Genomic DNA, 19,783 nt, shown 5'->3' with positions numbered 1-19,783 from the left:
TAGACCGCAAAGTTACCTTTTCTATCCTCGATCTGTTAAGAAAGTCGGGCCTCACTTTGCTGAATCTATTTCATCCCTACGTTTGTCTTTTCATCTTAACTCACAGTCATTATATTTGGGGGGCTGCCTTTTCCTTTGGGGTATTTCTCTGAGGCAAGGTATGCTTATTTTCTATCTTCAGGCTAGTTAGTTTATCAGGCTGTGCCGAGTTGCCTAGGCAGAGTTAGGCGCAATCCACGGCTGCCTCTAGTGTTGTTTGGAGAGGATTAGGGATTGCGGTCTGCAGAGTTCCCACGTCTCAGAGCTCGTTCTATGATTTTGGGTTATTGTCAGATCACTGTATGTGCTCTGACCGCTATGTCCATTGTAGTACTGAATTGCCTTTCATAACAGTACAGGAAGCCAAAAGTACTAATGATTCTCAATAGAGGGAAAAAAGAAGTTCTGAGACCATTTTTTTTTCTTTGCACTGTGTTTTGCCTTTTTTTTCCCCTAGACATTTGGGTGGTTCAGTACACAGGTGTAGCGATGGACATTAGAAGTCTGTCTTCATTTGTGGATCAGGTCTCGGCAAGAGTACAAAAGATTCAAGACACTATTGATCAGAAAGCTATGTTGGAACCAAGAATTCCTATTCCTGATTTGTTTTTTGGAGATAGAACTAAGTTTCTGAGTTTCAAAAATAATTGTAAATTATTTCTGGCCTTGAAACCTCGCTCCTCTGGTGATCCAGTTCAACAGGTTTTGATTGTTATTTCTTTTTTGCGCGGCGACCCTCAGGACTGGGCATTTTCTCTTGCGCCAGGAGATCCTGCATTGAGTAATATCGATGCGTTTTTCCTGGCGCTCGGATTGCTGTACGATGAGCCTAATTCAGTGGATCAGGCAGAGAAAAAATTGCTGGCTCTTTGTCAGGGTCAGGATGAGATAGAGGTATATTGTCAGAAATTTAGAAAGTGGTCCGTGCTCACTCAATGGAATGAATCTGCGCTGGCAGCTATGTTCAGAAAGGGTCTCTCTGAATCCCTTAAGGATGTCATGGTGGGATTTCCTATGCCTGCTGGTTTGAATGAGTCTGTCTTTGGCCATTCAGATCGGTCGACGCTTGCGTGAGCGTAAATCTGTGCACCATTTGGCGGTATTACCTGAGCTTAAACCTGAGCCAATGCAGTGCGATAGGACTTTGACCAGAGTTAAACGGCAAGAACACAGACGTCTGAATGGGCTGTGTTTCTACTGTGGTAATTCCACTCATGCTATCTCTGATTGTCCTAAGCGCACTAAGCGGTTCGCTAGGTGTGCCACCATTGGTAGGGTACAGTCAAAATTTCTTCTGTCCATTACCTTGATCTGCTCTTTGTCATCGTATTCTGTCATGGCATTTGTGGATTCAGGCGCTGCCCTGAATTTGATGGACTTGGAGTATGCTAAGCGTTGTGGGTTTCTCTTAGAGCCCTTGCAGTGTCCTATTCCATTGAGAGGAATTGATGCCACGCCTTTGGCCAAGAATAAGCCTCAATACTGGACCCAGCTGACCATGTGCATGGCTCCTGCACATCAGGAGGTTATTCGCTTTCTGGTGTTGCATAATCTGCATGATGTGGTCGTGTTGGGGTTGCCATGGCTACAAGCCCATAATCCAGTATTAGATTGGAAATCCATGTCGGTGTCCAGCTGGGGTTGTCAGGGTGTACATGGTGATGTTCCATTTCTGTCAATTTCGTCATCCACCCCTTCTGAGGTTCCAAAGTTCTTGTCTGATTACCGGGATGTATTTGATGAGCCCAAGTCCGATGCCCTACCTCCGCATAGGGATTGTGATTGTGCTATCAATTTGATTCCTGGTGGTAAATTCCCAAAGGGTCGACTGTTTAATTTGTCCGTGCCTGAGCACGCCGCTATGCACAGTTATGTGAAGGAATCCTTGGAGAAGGGGCATATTCGCCCGTCATCGTCACCATTAGGAGCAGGGTTCTTTTTTGTAGCCAAGAAGGATGGTTCGCTGAGACCTTGTATAGATTACCGCCTTCTTAATAAGATCACGGTTAAATTTCAGTACCCCTTGCCATTGTTATCTGATTTGTTTGCTCGGATTAAGGGGGCTAGTTGGTTCACCAAGATAGATCTTCGTGGTGCGTATAATCTGGTGCGAATCAGGCGAGGAGATGAATGGAAAACTGCATTTAATACGCCCGAGGGTCATTTTGAGTATCTATTGATGCCATTCGGACTTGCCAATGCTCCATCAGTGTTTCAGTCCTTTATGCATGACATCTTCCGAGAGTACCTGGATAAATTCCTGATTGTGTACTTGGATGACATTTTGATCTTCTCGGATGATTGGGAGTCTCATGTGAAGCAGGTCAGAACAGTTTTTCAGGTCCTGCGTGCTAATTCTTTGTTTGTGAAGGGATCAAAGTGTCTCTTTGGTGTGCAGAAGGTTTCATTTTTAGGGTTCATCTTTTCCCCTTCTACTATCGAGATGGATCCTGTTAAGGTCCAAGCCATCCATGATTGGACTCAGCCGACATCTCTGAAAAGTCTGCAAAAGTTCCTGGGCTTTGCTAATTTTTATCGTCGCTTCATCTGCAATTTTTCTAGTATTGCCAAACCATTGACCGATTTGACCAAGAAGGGTGCTGATTTGGTCAATTGGTCTTCTGCTGCTGTGGAAGCTTTTCAAGACTTGAAGCGTCGTTTTTCTTCTGCCCCTGTGTTGTGTCAACCAGATGTTTCTCTTCCGTTCCAGGTCGAGGTTGATGCTTCTGAGATTGGAGCAGGGGCTGTTTTGTCGCAGAGAGGTTCTGATTGCTCAGTGATGAAACCATGCGCTTTTTTTTCCAGGAAGTTTTCGCCTGCTGAGCGAAATTATGATGTGGGCAACCGAGAGTTGCTGGCCATGAAGTGGGCATTCGAGGAGTGGCGTCATTGGCTTGAAGGAGCTAAGCATCGCGTGGTGGTATTGACTGATCATAAGAAATTGACTTATCTTGAGTCTGCTAAGCGGTTGAATCCTAGACAGGCTCGTTGGTCGCTGTTTTTTGCCCGTTTTGACTTTGTGATTTCGTACCTTCCGGGCTCTAAAAATGTGAAGGCGGATGCTCTGTCTAGGAGTTTTGTGCCCGACTCTCCGGGTTTGTCTGAGCCGGCGGGTATCCTCAAGGAAGGAGTAATTGTGTCTGCCATCTCCCCTGATTTGCGGCGGGTGCTGCAAAAATTTCAGGCTAATAAACCTGATCGTTGTCCAGCGGAGAGACTGTTTGTCCCTGATAGGTGGACCAATAAAGTTCTCTGAGGTTCATTGTTCGGTGTTGGCTGGTCATCCTGGAATCTTTGGTACCAGAGAGTTGGTGGCTAGATCCTTTTGGTGGCCGTCTCTGTCGCGTGATGTGCGTGTTTTTGTGCAGTCCTGTGGGATTTGTGCTCGGGCTAAGCCCTGCTGTTCTCGTGCCAGTGGGTTGCTTTTGCCCTTGCCGGTCCCGAAGAGGCCTTGGACACATATCTCTATGGATTTTATTTCTCATCTTCCCGTTTCTCAGAATATGTCAGTCATTTGGGTGGTCTGTGATCGCTTTTCTAAGATGGTCCATCTGGTACCCTTGTCTAAATTGCCTTCCTCCTCTGATTTGGTGCCATTATTCTTCCAGCATGTGGTTCGTTTACATGGCATTCCAGAGAATATCGTTTCTGACAGAGGTTCCCAGTTTGTTTCAAGGTTTTGGCGAGCCTTTTGTGGTAGGATGGGCATTGACTTGTCTTTTTCCTCGGCTTTCCATCCTCAGACTAATGGCCAGACCGAACGAACCAATCAGACCTTGGAAACATATCTGAGATGCTTTGTTTCTGCTGATCAGGATGACTGGGTGTCCTTTTTGCCTTTGGCTGAGTTCGCCCTTAATAATCGGGCCAGCTCGGCTACCTTGGTTTCGCCATTTTTCTGCAATTCTGGGTTCCATCCTCGTTTCTCTTCAGGACAGGTTGAGTCTTCGGCCTGTCCTGGTGTGGATACTGTGGTGGACAGGTTGCAGCAGATTTGGACTCATGTAGTGGACAATTTGACCTTGTCCCAGGAGAAGGCTTAACGTTTCGCTAATCGCAGATGCCGTGTGGGTCCCCGACTTCGTGTTGGGGATCTGGTTTGGTTATCTTCTCGTCAAATTCCTATGAAGGTTTCCTCTCCTAAGTTTAAACCTCGTTTCATTGGTCCGTATAGGATTTCTGAGGTTCTTAATCCTGTGTCTTTTCGTCTGACCCTTCCAGATTCTTTTTCCATACATAGCGTATTCCATAGATCATTGTTGCGGAGATACGTGGCACCTATGGTTCCATCTGTTGATCCTCCTGCCCCGGTTTTGGTGGAGGGGGAATTGGAGTATATTGTGGAGAAGATTTTGGATTCTCGTGTTTCTAGACGGAAACTCCAGTATCTGGTTAAATGGAAGGGTTATGCTCAGGAAGATTATTCCTGGGTTTTTGCCTCTGATGTCCATGCTCCCGATCTTGTTCGTGCCTTTCATGTGGCTCATCCTGGTCGGCCTGGGGGCTCTGGTGAGGGTTCGGTGACCCCTCCTCAAGGGGGGGTACTGTTGTGAATTCTGTGGCAGAGCTCCCTCCTGTGGTCACAAGTGGTACTTCGGTTGATTCTCTCTGTGAGCTTCTGTTGGTGGAGGGAAGTGGTACTGCGGCTTCTGAGTTTCCTCCCTCAGGTGATCTGGTGAGGTCGTTAGGTGCTTCTCTACTTAACTCCACCTAATGCTTTGATCCTGGCTTCCTGTCAATGTTCCAGTGTTGGACTTGCTTTTCCCTGGATCATTCATGTGGCCTGCTGCTCTGCATAGCTAAGTTCTGCTTTGCTATTTGTTTGCTATTTTTTCTGTCCAGCTTGTCTAATTTGTTGCTGGAAGCTCTGGGACGTAAAGGGTGTACCTCCGTGCCGTTAGTTCGGTACGGAGGGTCTTTTTGCCCCCTTTGCGTGGTTTTCTTTAGGGTTTTGTGTAGACCGCAAAGTTACCTTTTCTATCCTGGATCTGTTAAGAAAGTCGGGCCTCACTTTGCTGAATCTATTTAATCTCTACGTTTGTCTTTTCATCTTAACTCACAGTCATTATATGTGGGGGGCTGCCTTTTCCTTTGGGGTATTTCTCTGAGGCAAGGTAGGCTTATTTTCTATCTTCAGGCTAGTTAGTTTCTCAGGCTGTGCCGAGTTGCCTAGGCAGAGTTAGGCGCAATCCACGGCTGCCTCTAGTGTTGTTTGGAGAGGATTAGGGATTGCGGTCTGCAGAGTTCCCACGTCTCAGAGCTCGTTCTATGATTTTGGGTTATTGTCAGATCACTGTATGTGCTCTGACCGCTATGTCCATTGTAGTACTGAATTGCCTTTCATAACAGACGCCCTTATGCTATCAGGGTTTGTGGTCTGATTATTAAACCCACAGCGTATACTTGATTCATTTGGGTTTACATTATATAACTGTATTATGTTGTGGGTCTTTACATTACATTATATAAGTGGTTGGTGTGTTGTATATTTTTTTGATCCTTATTGGATATGTTTTTACGTTTTATATGTGCTGGTTTTCTAATAAAGTTGTGTATTATTCATATATATAGGTGTGCACGCTTTTTATGCAATGTCTTTCTTCTTTTTTGTTTGGTATTTATATTTTTCATGCATTGCGTAGCACCCTAGTTGATATATATTTCTTTGTCTATTGGTAGTGCTCCCGACATATTTTGCTATTAATACTTGGGATAGGTCATCAATATCAGATTGGTGAAGGGTGATTATTTTCTCCGATAGTCAACTGTTTTTGCATGTATCCAATATACATAGCCGGACTGGCACAGCTTTGCACATTGTGTTGTGGTCGCATTATCCCAAAATGTCTACTACATGTATAGGATATACAGAAATGTGGTGTTCTGGCTCTGGAGGACTAGCTACCGGCTGATCAATGTGGATGCCAGGTGTTGGATTCCCACCGATCTCATACTGATGAGCTATCCTAAGAACATGTCATTAATGTCATAGTTTTGGACAACTCCATTAAAGGGAATCAATTGTGAGGCCTCTGGTGGAAGCACAATACTGAGCACTGCATCTGGGTTTTCATCTACATCTTCGAAAAATGGGATTGGGATGGAACTTTCAACTGAGCATAATGGGACAAACAGAGTTAATTTGCACTCCATTTGGCCTTTGTTCTGGTCGTCTTTAGGCTTAAACAAAATTGTAGTCTACCACATCATTGTGTCCAGCTAAAAAAAAAAAAAAGAAGGGGAAAACACTTGAATGAGAGACAACCGGAGTCCACGGTGGCTGTCTATTCCAAAATACTCAATGGCTCCATTTTTGGTGCTCTCTGGAGGGCCTGTTTCGATCACATTTTTTGGATTTAGATGTAAACCCTGATTCAAATGCTCAGCATAAAGCAAAGTATAAATGTGAACTAAGCCGTAGTGAGGTGCAATTGAGCTTTTCAGGCCTTTGTAGATATTTTACTATGGCTGGAAAAAGTTGGAATTCTTTTCTGTTGTGCATCAATTGGATCGAAATTGGAAACCATAGAATAGAAAAGTGCAAAATTCTCTGGGCACTTCAGTGTGAATGTTTGACCTTTCTACTCTTTCAAAGGCTCAACAAAATGTCCGAAGACCACAATCTAGAGAAGTTCTTGATGAATGTGGATGAGATATGTAAGTGCCATGAATTAACTAATCATATAAACAGTTTAGGGTATTTTCCTAATGCATTTTTATGCCTTTGTCTTCAGTTTTTTTTTAATAAATGTTTCTTAATTAAGTCATTTTATGTATTTATCTTTCATGACTTCTTCCTTTATCATGGATAATTTGAGTAGGGATCTTCTTCATAATCATAATTATTACCATATCATACATAAATTTAACTCTTGCTCTTTTCTTTAGTTTTTATTAAAACATTTTTCTCCTGATCCTTATTTACACACTTACCATGTTTTCATTTTCTATTATGGCGCACTTTCTCTTTTTTTTCTTTAGAATTCACAAATAAATGTATTTAAAGTAGTTTTCCAGTTTTTGAAAACCTCTGTCCAATAGCTGCAGTTTTTTTTTTTAAACTCATCCACCGCGGGTCCAACACTAAGTCTCTCTTGCTTCTCCTCAACTGTTAATGTCCCGTGGGTCCAACGCTGAGTCTCCTCTGCTTCTCATTTGTTAATGTCTCCTGGGTCCAACGCTGAGTCTCCTCTGCTTCTCCTCATCTGTTAATGTCTCCTGGGTCCAACGCTGAGTCTCCTCTGCTTCTCCTCATCTATTAATGTCTCCTGGGTCCAATGCGGAGTCTCCTCTACTTCTCCTCATTTGTTAATGTCTCCTGGGTCCAACGCTGAGTCTCCTCTGCTTCTCCTCATCTGTTAATGTCTCCTGGGTCCAACGCTGAGTCTCCTCTGCTTCTCCTCATCTATTAATGTCTCCTGGGTCCAACGCTGAGTCTCCTCTGCTTCTCCTCATCTATTAATGTCTCCTGGGTCCAACGCTGAGTTTCCTCTGCTTTTCCTCATCTGTTAATGTCTCCTGGGTCCAACGCTGAGTCTCCTCTGCTTCTCCTCATCTGTTAATGTCTCCTGGGTCCAGCGCTGAGTCTACTCTGCTTCTCCTCATCTGTTAATGTCTCCTGGGTCCAATGCTGAGTCTCCTCTGCTTCTCCTCATCTATTAATGTCTCCTGGGTCCAATGCTGAGTCTCCTCTGCTTCTCCTCATCTATTAATGTCTCCTGGGTCCAACACTGAGTCTCCTCTGCTTCTCCTCATCTATTAATGTCTCCTGGGTCCAACGCTGAGTCTCCTCTGCTTTTCCTCATCTGTTAATGTCTCCTGGGTCCAACGCTGAGTCTCCTCTGCTTCTCCTCATCTGTTAATGTCTCCTGGGTCCAACGCTGAGTCTCCTCTGCTTCTCCTCATCTGTTAATGTCTCCTGGGTCCAACGCTGAGTCTCCTCTTCTTCTCCTCATCTATTAATGTCTCCTGGGTCCAACGCTGAGTTTCCTCTGCTTTTCCTCATCTGTTAATGTCTCCTGGGTCCAACGCTGAGTCTCCTCTGCTTCTCCTCATCTGTTAATGTCTCCTGGGTCCAGCACTGAGTCTACTCTGCTTCTCCTCATCTGTTAATGTCTCCTGGGTCCAATGCTGAGTCTCCTCTGCTTCTCCTCATCTATTAATGTCTCCTGGGTCCAATGCTGAGTCTCCTCTGCTTCTCCTCATCTATTAATGTCTCCTGGGTCTAACACTGAGTCTCCTCTGCTTCTCCTCATCTATTAATGTCTCCTGGGTCCAACGCTGAGTCTCCTCTGCTTTTCCTCATCTGTTAATGTCTCCTGGGTCCAACGCTGAGTCTCCTCTGCTTCTCCTCATCTGTTAATGTCTCCTGGGTCCAACGCTGAGTCTCCTCTGCTTCTCCTCATCTGTTAATGTCTCCTGGGTCCAACGCTGAGTCTCCTCTTCTTCTCCTCATCTGTTAATGTCTCCTGGGTCCAACGCTGAGTCTCCTCTTCTTCTCCTCATCTGTTAATGTCTCCTGGGTCCAACGCTGAGTCTCCTCTTCTTCTCCTCATCTGTTAATGTCTCCTGGGTCCAACGCTGAGTCTCCTCTGCTTCTCCTCATCTGTTAATGTCTCCTGGGTCCAACGCTGAGTCTCCTCTTCTTCTCCTCATCTGTTAATGTCTCCTGGGTCCAACGCTGAGTCTCCTCTTCTTCTCCTCATCTGTTAATGTCTCCTGGGTCCAACGCTGAGTCTCCTCTTCTTCTCCTCATCTGTTAATGTCTCCTGGGTCCAACGCTGAGTCTCCTCTTCTTCTCCTCATCTATTAATGTCTCCTGGGTCCAACGCTGAGTCTCCTCTGCTTCTCCTCATCTATTAATGTCTCCTGGGTCCAACGCTGAGTTTCCTCTGCTTTTCCTCATCTGTTAATGTCTCCTGGGTCCAACGCTGAGTCTCCTCTGCTTCTCCTCATCTGTTAATGTCTCCTGGGTCCAGCGCTGAGTCTACTCTGCTTCTCCTCATCTGTTAATGTCTCCTGGGTCCAATGCTGAGTCTCCTCTGCTTCTCCTCATCTATTAATGTCTCCTGGGTCCAATGCTGAGTCTCCTCTGCTTCTCCTCATCTATTAATGTCTCCTGGGTCCAACACTGAGTCTCCTCTGCTTCTCCTCATCTATTAATGTCTCCTGGGTCCAACGCTGAGTCTCCTCTGCTTTTCCTCATCTGTTAATGTCTCCTGGGTCCAACGCTGAGTCTCCTCTGCTTCTCCTCATCTGTTAATGTCTCCTGGGTCCAACGCTGAGTCTCCTCTGCTTCTCCTCATCTGTTAATGTCTCCTGGGTCCAACGCTGAGTCTCCTCTTCTTCTCCTCATCTATTAATGTCTCCTGGGTCCAACGCTGAGTTTCCTCTGCTTTTCCTCATCTGTTAATGTCTCCTGGGTCCAACGCTGAGTCTCCTCTGCTTCTCCTCATCTGTTAATGTCTCCTGGGTCCAGCACTGAGTCTACTCTGCTTCTCCTCATCTGTTAATGTCTCCTGGGTCCAATGCTGAGTCTCCTCTGCTTCTCCTCATCTATTAATGTCTCCTGGGTCCAATGCTGAGTCTCCTCTGCTTCTCCTCATCTATTAATGTCTCCTGGGTCTAACACTGAGTCTCCTCTGCTTCTCCTCATCTATTAATGTCTCCTGGGTCCAACGCTGAGTCTCCTCTGCTTTTCCTCATCTGTTAATGTCTCCTGGGTCCAACGCTGAGTCTCCTCTGCTTCTCCTCATCTGTTAATGTCTCCTGGGTCCAACGCTGAGTCTCCTCTGCTTCTCCTCATCTGTTAATGTCTCCTGGGTCCAACGCTGAGTCTCCTCTGCTTCTCCTCATCTGTTAATGTCTCCTGGGTCCAACGCTGAGTCTCCTCTTCTTCTCCTCATCTGTTAATGTCTCCTGGGTCCAACGCTGAGTCTCCTCTTCTTCTCCTCATCTGTTAATGTCTCCTGGGTCCAACGCTGAGTCTCCTCTTCTTCTCCTCATCTGTTAATGTCTTCACAAGCCGCTCAGAGCTGCTGAGCTCACTGATTAGCTGCAGTGCTGTCGATGTGATGTCAGCACTGCACACAATAGCAGGCAATTGTAGTAGCAGTAGAGACTTAGTACTGGACCCGTGTAGGATAAGTAAAGTTGGGTTTGTTTTTTTTTAAATAAACTGCAGTCGAGAAACACTGGTTTTCCAAAATCAGACCTTTTTAGTTTTCTCCTAATAACTTTGGATGTTGCGAGGAAACATTTAAGTGCAAAAACGATCAGCTATCAAAGAATAGGTAGAACAGGGTTCTAAAGTGCACTATCTGGAATATAGTGGGTGCTGCGCATACGTGATCGGACCTTCACCAATCCTCAAGTTATTTCCTATCCTTTGCATAGGTGATAACTTTAATTGTTTGGAATAACCCTTTAAGGCCGGTTTCACATTATTTTTGAGGAGCTGCGGACGGCTGCGGACTTCCTCCGTGAAGCCCCGCCCTCGGCTGCTAGCTTCGCCTACTTCTGCATGCGGCCTGCATACCTATCTTTAATATGCGGCTGTATGCGGATGCTTCTGCATGTGTCATTTTGATGATGCGGCGACCAGCGTAGGACGCAGCTGGTAGCAATTTTTTTTTCTCCACATCGTCAATCTTACCTAATGTTAAAGATAGGTACGCAGGCCGCATGCAGAAGTAGGCGGAGCTAGCGGCCGAGGGCGGGGCTTCACAGAGGAAGTCTGCGGCTCCTCAAAACGCTAGTGTGAAACTAGCCTTAGACCTTCCATTATGTTACCACACCTATCATTGATGGTGTTAGCGATCTCCTGATTGAACACTCAGCTGTCATTCAGAGGAAAGGAGATATGGCCATCACTCCGGGTATGTTTACACTGCTCTCTCCTAAACCGGTCAGCAGTTTTAGAGTTAAAATAGGTCACGGACTTCCATTAAAGTAGCATTCCTATTAGACAGAAAGTGATAGCATATTTCGTGCATGCTTTTCAGCAAAAAGGAGCCAGTGGGCACTTGGGGTAAAGCATTTAGTCAACTCTATCAACTAAATCATCATAGTTTTGCAGAATCATCTTTAACATTTGTTAATAAAGGACACTGTGTCGTCTTGTACATGGCAATGACCTAACTTCTCAGTTCCTTTACAAACACTTCTCCTTTGAAGCTGATATTTTACAAGGTCTAAACTCTGAAGACGCATCTTCTCAAGAAAGGTCCATCTTAAGAGCAGATGAAAAGCTTGCTTTTTTAATGAAAAATGCAGATGACCAAGCTGGAACCAGAACCAACACAAACAGAACACTCATTAATGGATCTGGTGCTTCGTCCGTAAGTACTACATATTTTTTTGATTTCTCTTTTAAAGTTTCTTTTGTTTTCAGTGCTAAATGAATTTAAAGGGGCAGATATTTTGGAGATATGAGTTTGTGTTACTTACTAATATATACGGTAAGTACCTTCCTCTCCGGTTGTACAGTTCTCCCGTCCACAAAATGGTCACTGATGGAGGCACATGTAGCCAGTCCTAGCCATCAGCTTCCTCCAATTAAGAAACATTTTTATCATGTACAGTGTGCTTTGATTGGAGGATGTAGTTGGACAGGTTTGGTCACTTGCTAATACATCCGCAGCTATTTTGAGAGGGGAAAAGCTGTGCAGTCTTCATTAGGAAACGCTAACAGGAAGGCTGCACTAACAAGCAGGCAGTGCTTCACAAAGGAGGAGAACCTGTAGCGGTAAATTGTGGAGATTCTGTTACAGATCTTGGATTGGGTCCCAGAAGCCTCTAACAGGCCCCCCGGCTGTGACATTATTCAATTTAGGCTATTTTATGGCAGTCTATGGTCGGTTTCCTATTAGATATTATCACACTTTTAGACAGGTCCTTCAGGTAGAATATAGAGAAATGGCGGCTGACAGCACAACTGACAAAGGCGGATGCCCGTCCTAATTCCACTGGACCCAAGTGGAGGAGTACATACCATGAGTTGAAGTGAAGGACAGCATCCAATCCAGGTGAAAATAATTTCTCTTTATTGTGCCAAAAATTGCATTTTTGGCACAATAAAGAGACATTTTTTTCACCTGGATTGGATGCTGTCCTTCACTTCAACTTAAGGTTCTTCCGGTAGGACACAGCAATACGGCTCATATATCGCAGGATTACGGATAGATTCCACATAGCCACATTCCTTTTTTCAAGCCCCATAACTCTTTTTCACTCCCTTCACACCTCTTACATGCCCTGTCAATGGATGAAACCAGAATGCTGTTGTAGGAATCTATGGTTTCAGTCTGGGAGGTCTCCTTGTTTGGGGATCCTCTACTTTATTCTAGGAGAATTGGCTACTAATGTAAACTACCAGTCTACTAATGACTGCTGTTAATGGTGGTCTTTTTGTTGACAGGAACTTGGAAAAAAAACACGTGGAATCCTTGCTTATGTTACTTCCTTACAAAAGGATTGAGATCCTCTTACAAATAGATGGGTCCCACTTAGTTGCTCTGTTTATAGCCCCTCCACGTTACATCCCAATTGTACATTATGACCAAATGTTGAATGGTTAGCCCTGAAACTGTTTACTTTATAACTTGCTGTTGCTTGATCTCGACCGTGGGCTGTTTCTTTTGAAGGGTGGAAGGTGGAAAGGTGGAATTACAGCATGGCTTGAGGCTAGCGACAGGAGCCAGGGCGTGCCCAGTCCTAGATGAATCAGTTTCTTTTTGAGTAAAGTTGTTTAATGGAGAGTGGCTGAGTAGTAGCACAAGCATGCATGGCAAATGTGGTAGGGTTACTTTTGGGAAAGCTTCCTGCAGTTATGGTCAGTTGCAGAGAGCACAAGCAGCTTGCAGGTGGACCTCCACAATCAGGAGAGGCCTTACTGCTAGTACAGAGACAAGCAAATAAGGTGTGAGAGACAGGGACAGAGTCTTTAGTAAGGGCTGAGGAATAAAGCCATCTGTGATGTTGGCCCAAGAGTGTCCCGTGTTCAGGCGGTGGATGAGAAGAGGTCTGTGGTTTAACACCAGAGAGACTGTAAATATTGTTTTCAACATTTTAGTGATCAAGACATGAAGAAGAGTAAAGTTGAACCAATGATGTAAGAACTGTATCGTGTCTGACTTTCTCGAGACAGGAGGGTTCTTTCCTAGAGCTGACCTGTACAGCTTACCCTAGGGGCCCCACACTGCACCTGGTGGGTCCTTACATCCTCATATTTTATGTGGAATCATGCCATACCACAGATGTTCTACAATAAATGTTATATAATGCAACAATCAACCTCTAATAACCGCTGATAGCTTATTCCATGGAAAGTAATAAAGAGGTGAATGTTACGGCATTAGGTGATGTGTCATTACAATTATATGCAGTATATAATTGCTTATTTAAACCCTGCTGTTGTCTTCGTTCTGGGGAGACCGATTTTGAACTTTGATATTTTTGGGGGTGTTCAAAATGCGGTTCTGAAACTTGTGGTTGATTGACTTAAATGAGGATGGGTCGGTCGGCCACGGGTTTCAGAGCCGCATCTTGAATATTTTAAAGAATATTGAAGTTCAAGGTCGGTCGTTTTTGACCGAAGACAACAGCAGGGTTAAGGGGAATTACTACATGGCGCCTAAGACAGCAATTGCCATGAATAACGTGCTGATTACTTTATGATCATAATCAGAGCTGAAATTCGTCAGAGCCAGAAACAGCGAGAAGAGGGTACCGCAACATGTAAAGAAATAGGTGGAAATCATCTCCTATATTTAACAAATTCTTGCAACCACCTCCAATGATATGTACATTCACTAGAATTATCTTTCTTTCTCGGTCCCTTCCTCTTATGCAATCAAGAAGTCAGAGATGAGTCAAGGTAAGAACATTTGGCTGATAGTAAGCCTCACAGAGAACATCTAGGACTGGAAAAACGGTCTTCATTTTTTGTTTTTCACAGAAACTGCTCCACACATGGACATCATGGGTTTTAGTATTGCAGATTTTTCTTATTCTTCCCAAAGAATGCCTGGGAGATACATTCTAGATACTTTAAGGGGTTTCACTATAATTATAATGTATCATCTGTCCATCATATTGTTGGTGGGACCTTTACTATTCACGAGAGCAGAAGTCCCATCGGTAGCATGTCCAATTCTGTTGTGCATATATTTATTCTGTTGTAGTTTTAGTGTGGTACTACCACTGTAAGCCCCTTTACTGCAGATAGTAGGGTTACCTAGACTAAATAAAGGTTTTTAAACTAGTAAAATAAAAAAAATACATCATTCTCACTTTTGCAGCCAAATTCCCAACAGTTTTTCCATGTCAATCTTGGTGCACGCTTTCTTCCAGTAATGGTCCGATCTGGCAAATACAGACAATCAGACCAGTAGCTGTCACATCATCACAGGTGTGAACCTAGACTGACATGGAAACACTGCTAGGAGTGACATAAGACGTGTGTTTTTTTTAAGGTGGTTTCCCCAAAATTGCAAGTTATCCCCTATTTGTAGGATAATCAGCTGATCACCGGGGATTCAGAACCTTGAAATTGTAGACCCCCCTCTCGCTCCCGTCATTGTCAATTGGTCTGCAGGAGAAAGCAGAGTACAGCACTGAGCAATATCCGGCAGTCCCTTTGACAATAAATCGAGAAGAGGTCGGACATGGACATGCCCACGTCCACGCCTCCTTTCTCGGTGCTTGGATCTGTTGGTAGGGAATAACTTGCAATTTTGGAAAGAAAACCTTTAAAGATGATGATGAAGTCCGAACGGAAAACTTTTGGTGTGGATCTGCCGCTGCAGACTTCCCCGTGAATAGTTTATGCAGCAAATCCACAACATATGAATATACCCTTGTGGTGTATTTGGGCAGTTGGTCTGTTACTGCATAATCGACTATAGAACATTCATTTGGTGATCACCGTCATGTTTGCATGGACAGATATTTCATAGAGACGTCAGGTATCTTGCTCTTGTTTTAATCTGTACATCAGGACAGGTGCACGTTATCCGCTGGTCATGCAATCATCCTGACAGGTATAATTATATGTGATGAAATCTGCTCCTTTTACCTCCCGATGCAGAATTAAGCAGAGCCAGGATACCCCATCAATACACACGGGCATTATTAAATGCACAGATAGTACATACTGTAAAGTTTCTGTGAGTTTTTTACCGTTATGATCCCATAGTTACTCTGTGTAACTCTATAAAATGCCTCTGTTAAAAGAGCCATTTGTGTACCTCTGCATATACCTGAACGCGCGCAGAGGTACAATATTAGATTATATCAGGAAATATGTGTGTATTATAAATCCATACAACATGGATCCATAAAATCCACATACGCACATACGCACATAGGTACATACGCACTGACTCTTTCGGCAACTTTTTTTTAATAAAATAACATCATGGTTCTTTTGTCTTTTTTTTTTTTGCTAGATAGCTTCATCGCGCTTTTGGAAAAAGACGCCTGTGAACGTGCTGAAAAAAGAAAGCAGAACAAGGCACTCGCAAATGGTAACTAGAAAAAAAAGGAGACTAAAATTTTATGAGTTGATTCATCATCCATAGATGAAGGTGGCATTAACCTTAACTAATTGAGTGAAAAAAAAATATTATGACTAAAACGAAATATTGCCAATAAATAATACTGGTTATAGGTCAGCAAAAATTAATAGAACACAATTAACCTATACTCTAAAAATATGTATAAACAATACCTATTTTATTAATTACATGAATCCATAAAACAACCACAGACATAATAACACAAACAACCGTGCTCTCTACCTAGCCCTAAGCACAGGGCCCTAAATGACCCCTACCTGCCAGCGGAGGTTGGCACCCTACACACAATCGAGATTGGCGCCCCCGCTCAACGTCGGCTAGCCTTGTTACTCCTGTTGATGCCCTACAAAAGTGTCACATTTGGGCCTCCATTTACTCAACAGGAAATGATAGGGTAAAGATAATTCAGCAGCCGATATAGCCCATAATGATATGGGGCTACCAAAAAATTGACAGGGTGAGAGACACAGACTCACAAAGTGCAAAACAATGCAGAAAATAAAGTGCTCATAGTGAAAAAAGTCCTTGCTATACTGCTCCCTATAATCTTAATACCTGCCTAGCCGCGGGGCTTGGCACCCTACTGTACAGCGGAAATGGCGCCCCACTCCACGTCGGCTGACCCTGGGAATCCCTATGAGTGACTATATCAATAGGCAGGAAAAAATACATATAGCTCTTAATTTCATAGAGGTTGATATATGTGAAGACACAATATGGCAGGTATACTGATAGAATAACACATTAGCTGGAATTCAGACTATGCCTATATACACAAGCAACAAAAAAAAAAAAAAAAATATATATATATATATATATATATATCCAGATGATTTGGGAAAATGTCCTTAATGTGCCTACATACACTAGTATGCTTTGATATTGCACACAGTTGGAGGTCACATATCAAAGATAAAATAACTTAGATGTCATAAGAAATCCCATATGTATAAATCATCTTAGCTTGATTGACCACTTTAGTCTGATAGCGTATAATGTAGTAATAAAACTACGGAGCAGTTAGCAAGGAAATGATACTCATCGTTCAGAAGATGTCATAGTGCGCCTCAACGCGTTTCACCTAACGGATCATCAGGAGGCATAGATGAATGGATGTGTCATGGAGTCATCCAAAAGCTCACACTTATATAGATACCGATAACAGTTAGAAAGGAAATGAAGATACCTGAGCGCTAGAGGATGAAATGCGTACCTGAATACCTCACATGTCAGGTACGCCGGCACCATCAGAGACGCTAGAGCACATGTGAGGTATTCATTTTAAATATGACTGAGTCCCTGAACATGGGACGGGCTGAGCCTTGACAACATGGCGTCTCACATATATGTTGATATCTATAGTACACCGCTAATGCAGTAGTGGCTCGTCCATGTTATAGTGGCCTTTAATTACAGCATTAGGAACAGCATGCTATTTGAGCCGCATTTCATCCTCTTGCGCTCAGGTATCTTCATTTCCTTTCTAACTTTTTTTTTTGTTGTTGCTTGTGTATATAGGCCTAGTCTGAATTCCAGCTAATGTGTTATTCTATCAGTATACCTGCCATATTGTGTCTTCACATATATCAACCTCTATGAAATTAAGAGCTATATGTATTTTTTCCTGCCTATTGATATAGTCACTCATAGGGATTCCCAGGGTCAGCCGACGTGGAGTGGGGCGCCATTTCCGCTGTACAGTAGGGTGCCAACCCCCGCGGCTAGGCAGGTATTAAGATTATAGGGAGCAGTATAGCAAGGACTTTTTTCACTACGAGCACTTTATTTTCTGCACTGTTTTGCACTTTGTGAGTCTGTGTCTCTCACCCTGTTAATTTTTTGGTAGCCCCATATCATTATGGGCTATATATCGGCTGCTGAATTATCTTTACCCTATCATTTCCTGTTGAGTAAATGGAGGCCCAAATGTGACACTTTTGTAGGGCATCAACAGGAGTAACAAGGCTAGCCGACGTTGAGCGGGGGCGCCAATCTCGATTGTGTGTAGGGTGCCAACCTCCGCTGGCAGGTAGGGGTCATTTAGGGCCCTGTGCTTAGGGCTAGGTAGAGAGCACGGTTGTTTGTGTTATTATGTCTGTGGTTGTTTTATGGATTCATGTAATTAATAAAATAGGTATTGTTTATACATATTTTTAGAGTATAGGTTAATTGTGTTCTATAAAACGAAATATTGGCCCCGATTCATCAAGACTGGAGGTTTGTTCACTGCAGTAGATGCGCTAATTCATTAAGAGGTGAACATCTCCTATGGGCACATCATCGTTCAACTTTCATGCGCCACCGCCAGAAACATTACTTTAGCCAGTGACTGGAGCATAATTCAGTTTTATTGTGCAAAAACTAATGAGTGCTATGTAGTGTACAGAAGCATCAACACCGCCGATGCTCCTGTAACACCTGATGATCACCGGTGTCTGCCGGAATAGCAGAGCCGACTAGATCAACATCTCTGCCATTCAATAATGTCACTACCTTGGCTGTTTGTCCTTTTAATTTGGGCTCTTATGGACGCCCCAGTAACAGTGTAAAAATGATCAGTGAAAGAAAAAAACTAATTTTCCCCAGAAATCTTTGATGATCTCTCAAGGGACAACATCTGAGTAATATATATATTTGGTATAAGTACTAAATGTAATATATATATATATATATATATATATATATATATACACACTATCTGCAAAAAATATTAAAGTAATAGGACTCCATCCCCAAAATTAAAAAAAAATCTGATTTTTTTTCACGTAAAATATATTTTATTACACATATTTGACAGGAATCCATATGTCTGTTATAACCTGTAGCATTCATTCAACCGGCTATATAGTTTGAAACCTGCAAAGTAAAAAATAAAATATGAAAAAAAAAAAAGTTTTTACTGTATTTGAGCAGCAAAAAAATATAAAAATTAACTAGTAATTGATATGTACCTCAAAATAGCTCAGCACCGCAGAAGACAAAAGCAGAGAATCTTGTTGCAAACATATTTATTTGAATCTGTCAAAAAAGATAGATAGCGTCCAATGTTTTGATAGCAGCCAGACATGAGGAAGATGGTGTATAGGTAAGAGCCGTATGACATATAGCTCTTACCTATTCACCACCTTCCTTATGTCCGGCTGTTATCAACATAGAGTTCCTGGATAAAGACCATTTATTGGTTGAATCGCTGGATGAGATTTGTCTTTTCTTTATTGCCAGATTCACACAAATGTATTTGCAGCAAAATGTACTGCTTTTGTCTTCTTCGGTACTGAGGTCTTCATTATCGTATTATAGGACTATTGCTCTTTCCTCAAGCACGACTTCCTCTGTAGCAGTGTTGTCATGTGTTCACTATCAAAACAGCTCTAAAAATAATATAATTTATACTGCATAAAGCACAGTCGCAGAAAAAATTAATAAAGTATGGCTGCTTACAAACGAAGAGGCAAAAATGAATATAATTGTCCTGTTCCTTAAGGCATTAAGGAGAAACTTTACCTCTTCGGTCCCCTCGTTGAAGGCTTCTAATCCAGCGAACCAGTCTTGTACTTTGCACTGATGAGGGGCAAAAACCATGAAACAGCTATATGTAAACAGAGATTCTGGTTTCGACAATCTCTATAAAGAACATATATTGACTTATAGGCTACTTCTAATAGGTGGTCCTAGAGACCCCTCTCTCTTCCCCTGGCTTGCACGAACAGTTCGAGTTTTATCAAGCGCCATAGCAAGCAAAATAATTTTTGACATCTGATAATGTCTTAGTGCTTCATGGGGACCATAACATTTTTTTTTTCTCCAACCAAAGTCAGATCATAGCCAGATCTTTAAGTGAAACTTAAAACAGAAAGCAATATTCAGATTAAAATGTAATTAAATAATTAAGACCATGAAAAGCAAACTTATCAAGAGGTTTTATGTATTTATTTATTCTTCAAAGTGGATGAAAATTGGACTTTAGACATCACCTTAAGATTGCGCAAAAGACCCGTCATTACGAAAGTTAATTAGACATTGCACCCTCTTAAAAAAAAATGAACCCACACACACAATGAGGATGCTTTTTAATGATTATTATTTGCCTCTGAAAGATAAAGATAATTTATAGGGTCACAAACCAGGTTAAGTCAACTGATATGAAATATGATTACTCTTTTGGG

The 19,783-nt window shown here is 42.9% G+C and overlaps 1 protein-coding gene across 1 annotated transcript in view; it reads left to right on the top strand.

The window, feature by feature from the left end:
- The window catches only part of TTC12 (tetratricopeptide repeat domain 12), a 106,934-nt gene that overhangs the window by 5,839 nt on the left and 81,312 nt on the right, over window positions 1-19,783 (top strand). The window contains exons 3-6 of the mRNA XM_069742862.1: window positions 6,635-6,696; window positions 11,215-11,378; window positions 13,897-13,915; window positions 15,489-15,566. Coding sequence (XP_069598963.1) covers window positions 6,645-6,696; window positions 11,215-11,378; window positions 13,897-13,915; window positions 15,489-15,566 — 313 coding nt within the window. The 5' untranslated portion in view covers window positions 6,635-6,644. The remainder of the gene's footprint in view (window positions 1-6,634; window positions 6,697-11,214; window positions 11,379-13,896; window positions 13,916-15,488; window positions 15,567-19,783) is intronic.

This window comes from Ranitomeya imitator, chromosome 10 (assembly GCF_032444005.1).
Source record: "Ranitomeya imitator isolate aRanImi1 chromosome 10, aRanImi1.pri, whole genome shotgun sequence".
NCBI lineage: Eukaryota > Metazoa > Chordata > Amphibia > Anura > Dendrobatidae > Ranitomeya > Ranitomeya imitator.
Note: the sequence above shows the minus strand (reverse complement) of the source record. Positions and strands in the feature narration are given on the sequence as shown.